This window comes from Copadichromis virginalis, linkage group LG2 (assembly GCF_057382275.1).
Source record: "Copadichromis virginalis isolate Kocher_CV1m ecotype Utaka linkage group LG2, C_Virginalis_male_GT1.1, whole genome shotgun sequence".
In the NCBI taxonomy this organism is placed as follows: Eukaryota; Metazoa; Chordata; class Actinopteri; order Cichliformes; family Cichlidae; genus Copadichromis; species Copadichromis virginalis.
The window spans coordinates 35,530,862-35,544,018 of record NC_140619.1 but is presented as its reverse complement, the minus strand read 5'-3'; the positions used below and the strand labels follow the sequence as shown (position 1 = coordinate 35,544,018).

Genomic DNA, 13,157 nt, shown 5'->3' with positions numbered 1-13,157 from the left:
ACAGTTTATGGGGATTTGGTTTTGTGGGCCAAAAAAGTGAAAGTAGTGCCAGCTAAGTGCACAGGTTCACATAACAATCACATTACAATGTGCAGCATTATAGACATACTATAGCTGACACAAAGGAAAATGCAGTGAGGGTTTTTTTTTTTTAAACCAACATGCACACCACATGTATTCACCAAGTGACATTGCAAAGACATCTGCATGTCAAAGTACTGAGACCTTCCAGGAAGTAGTCAGACATAAACTCAGATGCTTGAGAGAGGAGCAGTTCAAAAGCGCATGGGATGTCACGGACGTCAGGCCTCTGCAGCTGTCACCGCTCCGCTCTATCATGATCAACACTTACCAGACCAGCCTGGCTCCACCACCGGTGCCTCCACGCAGCAGGTCCCAGCCGGTCCTCATCCCAGCTTCACTTCCATCGCAGGGCCACAACAAGGTTCTCGTCCGGTTCTTGGTTGGCGTAGTGGCGCTGCATTTATTGCTTTCACTTGCAGGATTCTTCTACCTGTACTACCATGAACATATGGTAAATCATTTTTTTTCTCATTCACTTTGGACCCATTGTATAAAACTGACAGCTTAAACAAAACCAAAATTAACAGTTAAACTCAAAATTCTGTTTTCTTCTTATTACATTTTAACATGACTATATACTAAAATAATTCAGCTTTATTTTAAAACAGGGAAGTTAAGTATGCAGAATTGGTTAGATCTTTTGGTTCACACATTTTTTATGCTGTGTGTCGTTTTACCTGGCTAATTTGACTGCATTTAAAAGATAGGAAATGCTGGCGAGGTGTGCTTATGAAAACCTCCCTTCAGTAAGTTCTTTTACCCATTTCTGATGTTCTACTTTTTTCTTCCCTACAGGAAAAACATTTCTCAGCAGAAGATAGAGGTATATTCAGTTCAATCAATAAATTTTATATATTAAATAGAAAATAAAAAGATGTAATGGCATTAATTTCTTTAAAAATTTGTTCTCTCTTTTTCTAAGATGGATTGCCCTCATCTCAAAAGCAGGAAATGGACAAACAGGACACCTTCTATAAAGCCTTAGCACGCATGGCAGTTAAGCGAGCTGAAGGAAAGAAAACACGTAAGAATATTACCCATTTTTTTCTTTCAAATAAAAAAATGCAGTGACAAGTTATCAAAAATCTATTAATGAGTGTTTAATTAAACTTCTTTATCTCTCCAGCGGGTTGTCTTCAGTGGGACACGATGCACTCTGTTCTTAGAGGCATCAACTATTATGAACAGATTTGGCTGACTATTCCAGAGACTGGTTTTTACTACGTCTACTCCAGAGTGACCTTCTCCAAGGGCGATTCTACGATCCCACTAGCCAGCAAGGTCAAGCTGAGGAAGAACGAGGCAGATGAAAGTGAGGATGTAATGAAGGCCTACTGCTACCTGGAGAGCACAAAGAATCCTCACATGTGCACAGCCGCTCAGGGAGATCTGATCCTACTGGAGAAAGGAAACCAACTGAGTCTCTGGGTACAAGACCTCTCACTGGTGGACTATGAAGAAGGCGCAACAAGCTTTGGGATATACAAACTATAAGACTCATACATGGACACATGAATAGAAAAAAGCTGAAGAATGGGATCTCGTGGATTTATCTACAAAAACACTTTTGAATTGGCTGGCTCAAACATCTTCGTGGATTAGTTTGGATTTGAGAGACATAATTTATTACACCAGATATTTTTTTTTAGTTATTTTTGTTTTTGTATTGATTAGTAAAATGTTGTATTTATTGATGTAAATAGATTGTGAAATGAAACTAATATTTAATCTGAAACATTTATACTCTTCTCAGTTTTTCTTGCATCAACCTCACATCAGGAACGAGTTACATTTAAAGGACACGCACACATTACACTGAAACATCCAGACTAATGAACCACAGGCTTAGTGGTTTAAAGATGAAGGTGCCGAGGTTCTACGTGTATGAGTTACATTATCCCACCATGAGGTATATTTTCAAAACATTTTAAGTGGTCATAAGGAAACACCTTCGGGAATAAGTCCTAAAAACTGAATTTCCTTAATGTAATGATGGTTACTTTAACAGGTGTAAAAACACCAAGATTCATCACCAGTAAAACCCCTGATGCTTATCATGTTCTAGGTTAGTGTGCACCACTATGGTTTTCAATTTCTAGGACACAAACAAACCACAAAGAGAAGCTGCAGTTTCTCACATTGCCAAATGGGACCACTTAAGGTACAGGCTACCCACCAATTTCAGTGGTAAGAGAGGAAGCAAAGGACCGGTGGTTTAAGCAGAATTTCCAGTCTGCTGCATATTTATCATTTAAATTACCCCCCATGCAGCCAGTAGTTATTTTGATAAATGGGGTATGAACCTTCAGACTCTCAAAACATGCGGTGTACAATTCAAAAATCCAAAGTTCCCCACTTCAGTTTGAAATACAGTAATTCTTAAGGAAAACCATTAAATATAAAATACAGTTCAGACCATCCAAAGACCATTTAGCTTTTAGAGTTCAAACCTGAAGACTATTGCTCTCCAGTTCCGGGTGATTTTACTCTAACCTGTCTGGTGACTACGTTTTTTTTTTTGTTTGTTTGGTTTTTTCAACTGTAACCTGTCTAGTGTAAGTTCTTTTTTTAATACTGTAAATGATGAGTAATATAAAATTCTACCAAACACCCTCAACACCTTAGACATAACAAAACCTACCACATTGTCACTGTCACAGTGGAGTACAAGAGCATGGAAAGTGTGAATCTCTATGGAGGTGTACAAAGTTGCAGAGGAGGTACATTCTTAGAGAATGTCATCTATTCTAGTCACTCATTCCATCCTGTTTCTCACTACCGCATCTGAGCAACATGCACACTCCTGAACCACACACATGATGAACACAGCATGGAAAAGCCTCTCTCTGTGGATTTCCAGTGTGAATGAAGGAACGCTGTTCGTGCCGTTAGTAGAAATCTTAAGGAGTTTTCCGTTACTCACTTGGATAAATCAATACCAAATGCTGAGCTCCACGTATTATATTAAAGTTTTAATAAAAGAATGATCATACCAAACATAAAGTACAGGGTATCTAGAAAAAAAAAAAGCATTACAATACTTGCAACAACAATAATTGCATAGAACAGTCTTTCAAAAACAAAAACACACAGTGGTCTGGAGAAAAGATTTCAGATAAACGGGTTAAAAATTGGATTTCAACCCCTTTCCACCAGTAAGTACTCACTGAGACTATTGGGAATTTGAAACTACAGTATGCGGTGCTTATGAGAGCAGTTTTTACAGAAAGAGCGGTAATGTTACTCTCAGCAGCGAACGTGACGAGACGGACTCACACATCTGTACAGGAAGCAGCAGTAATGCCGGATAAAATCTAGATGCTATCAGTGTCCCAATTCAAATAATACAGGTCAGCTTCAGCACCTGAGCAGGCATGACCCCGCAGCCATGCTCAAGCTAGACAGTGACCCTGTTACTGATGTACCAGTGCTGCCCTGTATCATACACAGTGCTTCAGTCTCTGTAAAGAGGCGCACGAGATCTATGCGAACAGCACTTCACATACAGTAATACGATAGGATACATTTTCATTTTTAATAAGTTTAAATTTGATCACCATCAAGAGACTTCATTAAATAAAGGAAAATGAAATATAATGAATACTTAACTTGAACTTTTTTTGGTCAATAAATTGTATTTTTTTATTGCAATTTCTCCAACTTGGGCCCACCATGCTGGGACCAACCCAGAGGGTCAGTTAGTAAAGCAGTCACTTATTGCATTTCAGAAGCATCTACTGCCTCTCTGCAGTGCAGTAAGATAAGGAAACAGTGTTGACGGTGCACACGCTAAAACCACATAAGGAAATGTACCGTTGAGAGTCCTCAAGAGGCTGTTTTCTTTTTAGACACACTAAGAGCTTGAGCCATTTATTACAGCACACCACCCATGATATTTCACTATGCAATATTTAGTTTATTCACCCCTTCAGGAGGCACTTAAAAAAACCCAAAAAAAACCCAACAAATAGCTGAGCTTTACTCTACACCGACAAATCGTCTCCATTTCCTCTCTCCATCAGCTCAACAGGAACCCACAAGGATACCATAGAAGCTGCAAAACAAAAACATCTAAATTCTCAAGGCGTGCTCTTTTACGAAAGTAATCTTTCCTCCTATGTGATACAAAAAAAAATTTATTTTCCCTCAGCTTAAAGCCGGGGGATTTTTTTTTTCCTGCCTGTACATATCAGTGTAGTTTATTCGAAGACAGACATAAAGGCAGCAGAACAATATCTAAAAAGCCAACACCACAATGAAATGCTTGGGTGAACAATAAATAGCTATGCAATTTATATGTTAAAAGGATTCTTGGATATATTTCAGTACGAAGAGTAAGGGTAACATCTTTGTTATTATTTGTGTACTCTTGTATAATAAAAGGTACATAGTAAGATCTTTTCTATTTTAATATGCAGCTGCATCCCTGATAGCTTTGGACTATATATCTGAATTTCTCGATTATCACATTTGTGATGCAGAATTCACACTGATACATGTACATTCATGCAGTTTTTAAATAAACGATGACGGGCTCCGTTTTAAAACTAAGATTACGAAGATGAGCTAACCTGATTGTTTGCCTAAAAAGCAGCCTGGAAATGTGTAATGCGAATGTCTAGAATAATACACACACAAAAAACAAATCACACATACAAAAGAGAGATTCTCTCCCCCCCCCCAAAAAAAAACAAAACAAAAACTATTTTCCCCATAGGGACCCTTACGCCAAATAAAATACAACAATGACAAAGTGAAAAGAATAAAATCAGTCCCCGTGATAACAGAGGTGCATGCAAGAGAACACCCATTAAAATTAATGGCTTCATACTCCTTTTCTATTTCCAAATGAAGCAAAAGAAATGGTGGCAAACTCTCTCTGTCCTTGTCTGAAATTCTTCCATTTGCTGGGGAGTGTTCACAGTGCCAGTCACCAAGGGGGGGGGGGATTGCTTGTTTCATCTTGGTTCAGCTGAGCTGCTTCAGAAAGAAGCACGTGTACAGTCTCGTCTAGGTCAGGAAGAAAGAAATCGAGCTCCAGAACCCCTGAGAGCAAGTCCAAGTCCTGCTCTGTGTGATTGAAATGTGATAACACAACATAGATACACAAATACACACTCGTGCACGCACGTGCACACACACACACACACACACGTCTGACGCTTTCTGCCCCCCCGCAAGCGTTGTTGCAGAAATGTTGACACATACATGCACAGCCACAAACGAATGCTGATGATTGGATGGTTGTGCTCAGTGGGCGCCGTCATCCCAGCCACAATCGTTCTTCTGCTTAGCCAGTTTACGTACAAGTCTCTCAAGCTCCTTGCGAGACTTCTGCTCCTCCTCCAGAAACTGCTTCATCCACTTATTCTCCTGCCACACATTGTGTAAAATAACAAAGTTAAGATATATCAGAGCCTTTCAAGCATGCGTTTCACAATTTTTGAGGACATTTCAATTCAGTTCACTTCTTACTCACTGCCAAACACCACCCCAAAACACCAAACCTTTCAATATTTTATTGAGGATATACGTCTAAATAGCGAGCAGTCAATTTTTGAACATGAGAGTCTCCTTCGTGCTTGAGTGTTTGCACTCATTTCTTTCATCTCGTCTGCTCTCGGTTTCACCATGTATGCGTAAAAGCCCCACCTCCCCACACATGGAGCAGAACTTCAGTTGGAAAAAACGAAATGATTTCATTACCAGAATTAAACGCTGAAAGTGACTGATTATATATGTCCAAATGACCAAACAAACTCAATCTGATACACAAAAGAGAAAAGCAATCAGGAAAGGAAACAGAGTGACTGCTTCCCCTAGACAACCTACATTCTTGCATTAGTGATCTCCAATCTCACTCACCTTTTTAAGCTCATGAACCTCATCCTTTAAAGCGTACACGGCATCAACCAGACTCCTGAAAAAAAGGGTAGTATAGTGTTTGTGTCATACTTCAAGATATGATATGCACGCTTTAAACACCCTCTCCATCTCAAAGAAAGCTAATTATTTTGCACTTCAAACACATATGTATGTACATCTATACCCACACATATACGGTTGATAGACAGCATCTCAACAGGTTAAATGGGATTAACATCAAAACTCTGAATCTATCTGCAAAAAAAAGTACATCTGAATACACATAAAAAGAGTACTAAGTAATACTATTCTTACTTTTCCTCAATAACCGTCTGCCCGTTGCTCTTCATTTCCTCCACAATGATCTTCTCTTCCTCTGGCAGGAGCACCTGAGGAACACACTCTTTCCGTACCGCTGTATAAACACACACACACACACACAAAATAATGATAAAGCTAAAATCATTAGAGCATAACTCTAAAAAGGCACTACAGACGCAATTCATCCACATCATTCTGCAAATACACACCCGTGGTGCTCTGATGCAGGCTGGCTCCCGTGCAATATGCCTCAATTACCCTCAGAATCTGAGCATCCTCCTCTAGAGCAACTGTACCTGTAAAAACCAGAGATTGCCATTATTACACAGCACTCTGCTGAAATGAATGCAAATGACATTAGAGGTGTAAGGTAAGAGGTTTGTTCTGTGTGTGCTCTTCTTCATTGTTCATTTTAAGATAAAGCAGCGCTGCAGAAGCCCCAAGTCTGCTCTAGTGATTTCTAAACCATATATGTTACATTATTTCTGAGCAACATCATTAAAAGAACATAACTTCTTGTTTAAAAGCTTGTTTTGAGCAATGCTTTACACCTCCCATTCCCTAATATAAAGCAAGACACTTACTTTTTCTCATGTGAATGTCATCATCAGAGGTCTTGCGCTCTTTCCTCCTATTTCCTGGCAAGAACCTCTTAGGCCGTGGGCTCTTGCTGGTATCCTGGAGGTGGTCGACAATAAACTAAGTACATCTCTGTACACAAAATCCCTCCTCCTACACACACAGAGCAACACACTTCTGAAAGCCAGTGGTCCAAACCAACCAGAATGCAAGCTTAAAGGGATGTGCATCCCATGTGAATAAACATCAGTAAACACACATACACCACACACAGAAGTCCATCAACAAACACAGCAGCAAGCATGTAATGATGACCAAGACCAAATTAGCCAGTGATCTGTGTTAATATGTACCTTGCCTACCAGAGTTTTACAAAAAAAATAATAAATACTATGACTTATTTCATCACCTTTTTTTTAATCTACATCTTTACCCACATCCCACTGCAGCAAAGGCAGAATAAAAATACTTTCAATATAAAAGCTTTATCTGTGGTCTGCATCAATTAGAAAACCATGAGAAAGGATCTTATCTAAATGATTTAAACCATGTGGTTTTATGAGCTGCTGACTTTGGGGTCAAAATGATGGTTTCACTAAACACATGAAAAGTTGCGCTTTGATGACTAATTAACGTGTTAAAAACGATTCCTAAGTCACGGTGAGGGTGATGTACTTGTACCATTACATACAGGTGCTGCAAAATGACTTGAGAACATCTTATGATGTCATTTGCCCCGTGTCCTTGGCTGGAACTGAAAAGTTGGTCGAACACGCAACTGGAAACAGTTGATTCATGGGACATCCCTAAACTTCGCTGAAACGATTTTCTCATAAGAATCAGGAGGACGGAGTGACTCCTGATTGTCACCACCTGTCTTTTGAAACCACTGAAGAGGCCACAGGACTTACAATAATGCAGGTGCACGGTGTAAAGGTTGTTTCCCTATATTGGTTTTGTGTGCGGGGAAGTCATTTCCCAAAGTTGAAGGAAAGGTAGATTCAGGTGCTGTTCCATTAGCAACTCGGCAATTACTCAAGCGCAGAATGACCTCACACGTAAAAGGTTATGAAGTATATGTATAAGAAGCTATTTTGGCTAACGTGTTAAACAACTGCTTGATCTGACTGACTAAGCTGAGCTTTTCCGCTCATTTAGAAGTTGGTGTTTAAACTTGTGCACCTGTCTGGATCAAAAACAAAAAAACACTATATCATTATGCATGAAGAACATAGTTTCCTTCCACCAGGTTTTCCATTAAATGAAATTGAACTTCAATGAAGTGGGATGTCATCTAAGCCATAAAAGCATACTTAGTCTGCTGATAATTTAAATGTGGAAACATATTCATGGCTGAATGACTGTAGAACTCAATATGCTCTGTGCCTACAAGTCCAAAAATAGCTTCCCTAGTACAATTTTCTTCTATTGCTCCTTCAGAGAAGGATTTCAAAAGATAGCTGATGCCGTACATGACGACTAGAAGACAAATAGCAGGTTTGCGGCACCACAGAAACAGGAAACTAACAGATGATAGCAAGAGAGGGGTGATGCAGAGAGAGCAATGACATGCTAGCTCAACACTGGAGATAACACACACACACACACACACACACACACACACACACACACACACACACACACACACACACACACACACACACACACACACACACAGGCAACCCCATCCCACCTTTCTGAGCCCACATCCTCCCACACACAGAGAATAGAAACACAGTGAGGTCTAACCTTACCTTCATGATATAAGACATCCTCTACAGAAGGCAGAATGGAGAAAGAGAGAAAGGGGAAAATGTGCATGAAAAATACAATGAGAGGAGGATGCGCTAGTGAGAGTTAACGATGAACATTTTTAAAAACCCGTCTGCCATTCACCTATTCTTCGTCTGTGCAGAATAGGGTGATTTTGGTTTCGTATAAAGAGAGACGTATAAAGAAAAGAGAAAACTGACAGAAAGCCAGCAATGCATTCAGGACATGTGCATGCAATCTCTATAAGATAAATAGACCCAGATGGCTGCAAGCATGCTGCTTGCTCCCGTCTTCAAGTTTGTTGTCAAGAAGGCATAAACACATATTTAAAATACAAGCTATTAAACAAGACACATGTTAGTTTGCAGATATCACATGTGATACACTGATATCTATTCAACACATTACCAGAGTCAAGTCTAACTGAAACTTTTAAAACTGCTGACTTGATACTTTTGTGAAAAGCGTACACCACCCACATAAGACCACACCGTAAACATCACATCGCTCATAGACAAGTAGCTCATAACCACTGATGCAGTCATCATTCTTAAATGCCAGGCACCCTTGGTGACCTTGCTGCCATTACTGGAAAATATTTCCTCAGAACAACACCTTGACTGCCCATATTTCAGGAACAATTTCAGTAGTTTCAATTTTGTTCCCCTTCTTGCAACTAAAGCTAAAATGATGCTCGCTGCTTGCCTTTGAAAGGCCACTTTAGCTAACTCACACCCTGCACTGTTAATGTCACAGCCATTACCACATTTTCAGAGCCTGTGACCACATACCTTTAAGCTGTACGCTCCAAACCATATTTTGTTGCGCTGATGAACAGCATTAATGTGAGTTACTGCATAGCAATACCACAGTTCCTTCGATTAATGGTGTCAGTCTATAACCACTAAATGATTATTTAGAACAACATATTACCAAAATATAAGTTCACTATGTCTCACAAAAAGTAGTATTCAGATAAGACCGATCAACTACTTTATCCAATTGCAATAATCTTAGTAGGAGTCTCAATTCAGAAGAGAGTCCCACATCTCTTCTGGTCCATCAATTTTAAATTAATAATAAAAAAAATTTTAAAAACAGAGCTAAATTCCCAAATAACAGATGTGTATATGTTAACTAGTTGAATGAGAACAAAGAAGCAGCTGTTTGGAACACTTTAGTATTGCAACACCTCAGTACTTCCTGTGTCCGGTGACATTTTCTGGCATCGTTGTATTTTTACTCAGTTGTATATAGCATTCGTATTCTATTTTTATCTTATTGTATATTTTTATTCTATTTTATTCCACTGTATATAGTATATTATTTTATTCTATTCTGTACAGTTGTGTACTGTATTTATTCTTATTGTATTCTAATTTTTGCGTCATAACTTTTGCACTGTCCACTTCCTGCTGTGACAAAACAAATTTCCCACGTGTGGGACTAATAAAGGTTATCTTATCTTATCTTATCTTATTTGAGCCATAATTAGTGCTGACACTAGAGTGGAGGACAGGATGCTTTGATTTAACCCATATGATGCTTTACTAGTAAAATAATAAATAAATGAATGAATCTATAACTCTAAGTCAAGATAATACTCTATGTCTTTTAAAACTAACTGAAGTGAACCCAGTGCCTCCAAAAACAGCATCCGGTGAAGTGCACAGTAAAGCGAGGATTTCACACATGTTTGTAATCTCAAACAATTTTCTCAGTCCTATTAATTGTAGGAATTTTTCATAAAATGAAAGTTAACTTACAAACATGGACCATAACTCATACACGCACACCTCTACTTTGTGCTTCAATTTTAGTTTGTACATCTGAAAAATGTAACATACCAGACAAAAATGGAGACTACTGAGCTCTCTCGTGTGTATAAGCCGAATGTTTATATTTAGTTTATTTAAAGTTCGTGTGCTTTATTTGTTTTTTAATATTTATTACGTGTCTAGTTTTTATGGCTCGAATTTCATTAGCATTTAGTGCGTGATGTAATGGAAGGCTTAAGCTAAAACACATCACTGTAAGACTTGACAAGTTACCAACAAACACGGATACAGCGGTGGGCAAGCAGAGGAAGGGGACTTCTGCTATTGGTACAGTTTTCTGGCAATGTATCGAATGACTGATACTAAGAGACTGGTGTGGGCTTGTTTGTGCAACTTTCTACCTCTTTGTAGCCCAGAGCAGCTGAAGGTTTGAGGGGAGGTGCGGGCCGCAGACAGCTGAGAGACCAGGGCTTGCTAATCTTTGGTGGTTCCAGGGGGCCACGACTGACGCTGCTGAAGCTGCCCTGGTGATGTGGGTGAGTGGTGGCGCTGATCATGCTCACTGGTTTACCATCTGCGTTCTGCATTGAACCAGACAAAAGGAAGCAAAGCAAATACTTGAGAATTACTGTGCATGTGTGGTGAAACATGAGTCTGCCGTTTGTCACTTTTTGGTTTTCACACCTGGGAACTGTGTAGGATTCACTTTTGGTACTGTTTTGAATTTATGTATACGTGTGTCTGTCTCTGTCCTAACCTTTGAAATGGTGCTGGCAGGGCTTCCGCCTTTGGTAAAAGGTTGAAGGTGCTCTAGCCATTCCTGTAACTCCTGGGCACTGCTGCAGAACACTGTAATGCGTTCAATCATGCTTCCTGCAGCAAATAAGACAACACGCAATAAATGAAGAGCTGCTTTCCATCACAGGTGTTACATACAGCGTTTACATAGACTCATGATGGGCATGAATGTCCTCAGAACAATGAGAAAGGTTAAGTGACTCAGTGAAGCTCTAAGGAGAACTGCTGATTTACAAAGTCGCCAAGGTCGGGAGAAAGACCCAGACTGTCAGTCTCAGGTGGGGTCTTCAGGAACAGCCCAGGAACCACCAATGCTCAGGCCTGCCATGAACAGGGAACTCTTTATATCGCCATGGACTGAAAGGGTGCCAACCTAGAAAAGAAACCGCTGCCTGGAAAAACCGACGTTTTTTCTGGGCAGCGACTACAATTTCCACTGCTACCCACATGAACAAGCCAAATGTCTTCTGGATCAAAGTTTTATGGTATGATGGGAAAACGATTGCATTATTCGGCCACAATGATAAGAGGTATGTACCAACTGTAGTTACCAACTGTCAAGCATGGTGGTGGTAGCATCAAGGTGCACTGAGAAACTTGGTAAAGGACATTTAACCAAATATTAGTAGGGGTGTATGTATATTTTTGCCCCTGTTCGGATTGGAGAAAATCTAAAATAAATTAAAAATTGTACAATTATTCTTTCTTTTAAAGTAATTAAAGGTTTATGCTAAATAATCATTCCACCCAGGATAAAGAACAATTCACAGAAATCATCTAATGCCCCAAATTACCATGACATTCACGTCCATGATGAGTGTATGTAAACTTCTGACCACAACTGTACGATTCATGAGACCAACGTATGTCACAGCCAGAGCAGTACCACCCATACTTTATATTTTAGCAATAATCAAAGCATGTTTTGAAAAACCTTATGGTTCTAATATTGGAAGTCAAGCCACTGAAAATATGAGGTTTCACATTTACAAACAATCACATTTATAACATTTCACATCGTTATACAGAAAACAGCTTTCTTTAAAAAAGAAAAAGAAAAAGAAGAGTGGAATAATGGATGGATGGATGCATTCCAGCTTTGGATGTATGGCTTTTTTTTAAAGGAGGCCAGACTGACTTCACCATTGGGCTAATTTTTTGTCACACGGACAAAAACCCTGCTTTGTACAAACACAATGAACTAATGAAAGCATGAATACTTTACAGAGGAAAAGTGTTTTCCTGAATCACTTCAAATGTTAAATGTTAAACAATTCAATGAATTGGTTGGTCAAATAGTTTATTATTATGTAAGAACAATATCACTGTCCTCTCAAATCTTTTTTTTCCTCTTTATTTTTGTCCTAAAATTTGAGATTTCAAAACAGGATAAGTGGAAGGAAATGGAGGGATGGCTGGTTGGATTTTAGATGCAAACCTGTGATGTCAAAGGCAAAGTGGGAAATGTCTCCTTCTTCCGCGTGCCTCGTTACTGTGGTACCTGTTAGAGGCAGTCTTCCCTGAATGGAGGAAAACCAAAGAGAGAGGAACACTCAAGTGTAAACAAACTAAAAGATGCAGTACTGTGTATGTCGTGACCAGAAAAAAAAAAGGTTAATCAAGGAAAATCAGGACTGGATAACATTAGGGACAACTGACGTTTAATGAAACACATATGTAACATGTATATATAAAGAAAATTTTGAAACTGAGCAACTTCAAATCTTTCTTCAATTTATTCTAAGATAGTATCTACTTCATGCTTTAGACAGTGTTTCCACAACTGATGGAATAGAATGAAAAAGGAAAACCGTGCATATTTAGGATTTATATTTAATACTCTATTTATTTATTGCATAGGCTGCTGTTTGCAGCTGACTGAATACATTAAGTTTGACTAAACACTAAATCAGCCACAAGTTTGTGCGCGTTTTCAAAGCGTTTCTCTAGATGGGAGGT

At 39.1% G+C, this 13,157-nt stretch overlaps 2 protein-coding genes across 4 annotated transcripts in view; one reads left to right on the top strand and one right to left on the bottom strand.

Moving 5' to 3' along the window:
* The first annotated feature begins 263 nt into the window (after window positions 1-263).
* cd40lg (CD40 ligand) lies at window positions 264-1,813 on the top strand. Its single transcript, XM_085466559.1, has 4 exons — window positions 264-535; window positions 880-907; window positions 1,007-1,108; window positions 1,211-1,813. Exons 1-4 carry the CDS (start codon window positions 338-340, stop codon window positions 1,576-1,578), a joined length of 696 nt encoding a protein of 231 aa, XP_085322685.1. The 5' UTR covers window positions 264-337; the 3' UTR covers window positions 1,579-1,813.
* Window positions 1,814-3,035: 1,222 nt separating this feature from the next.
* The window catches only part of arhgef6 (Rac/Cdc42 guanine nucleotide exchange factor (GEF) 6), a 28,686-nt gene continuing 18,564 nt past the window's right edge, over window positions 3,036-13,157 (bottom strand). Inside the window, exons 14-22 of one of the 3 annotated variants that reach the window (XM_085432762.1) lie at window positions 12,637-12,718; window positions 11,158-11,273; window positions 10,802-10,981; window positions 8,604-8,624; window positions 6,855-6,948; window positions 6,480-6,566; window positions 6,265-6,364; window positions 5,950-6,004; window positions 3,036-5,457 (exon numbers count right to left, since the gene is read on the bottom strand). In XM_085432762.1, coding sequence (XP_085288888.1) covers window positions 5,335-5,457; window positions 5,950-6,004; window positions 6,265-6,364; window positions 6,480-6,566; window positions 6,855-6,948; window positions 8,604-8,624; window positions 10,802-10,981; window positions 11,158-11,273; window positions 12,637-12,718 — 858 coding nt within the window. In that variant the 3' untranslated portion in view covers window positions 3,036-5,334. Of the gene's footprint in view, window positions 5,458-5,949; window positions 6,005-6,264; window positions 6,365-6,479; window positions 6,567-6,854; window positions 7,003-8,603; window positions 8,625-10,801; window positions 10,982-11,157; window positions 11,274-12,636; window positions 12,719-13,157 lie in introns of those variants that run through there. The other 2 variants (XM_085432772.1, XM_085432778.1) reach the window with 2 other exon arrangements.

Excerpts from the sequence above, each read along its gene's own strand:
- cd40lg (XM_085466559.1), top strand. The coding sequence starts at position 338 with ATGATCAACACTTACCAGACCAGCCTGGCTCCACCACCGGTGCCTCCA. Across the intron at positions 908-1,006 it reads TTTCTCAGCAGAAGATAGAG|ATGGATTGCCCTCATCTCAA; the intron begins GTATATTCAGTT and ends TCTTTTTCTAAG. Across the intron at positions 1,109-1,210 it reads AGCTGAAGGAAAGAAAACAC|CGGGTTGTCTTCAGTGGGAC; the intron begins GTAAGAATATTA and ends TTATCTCTCCAG.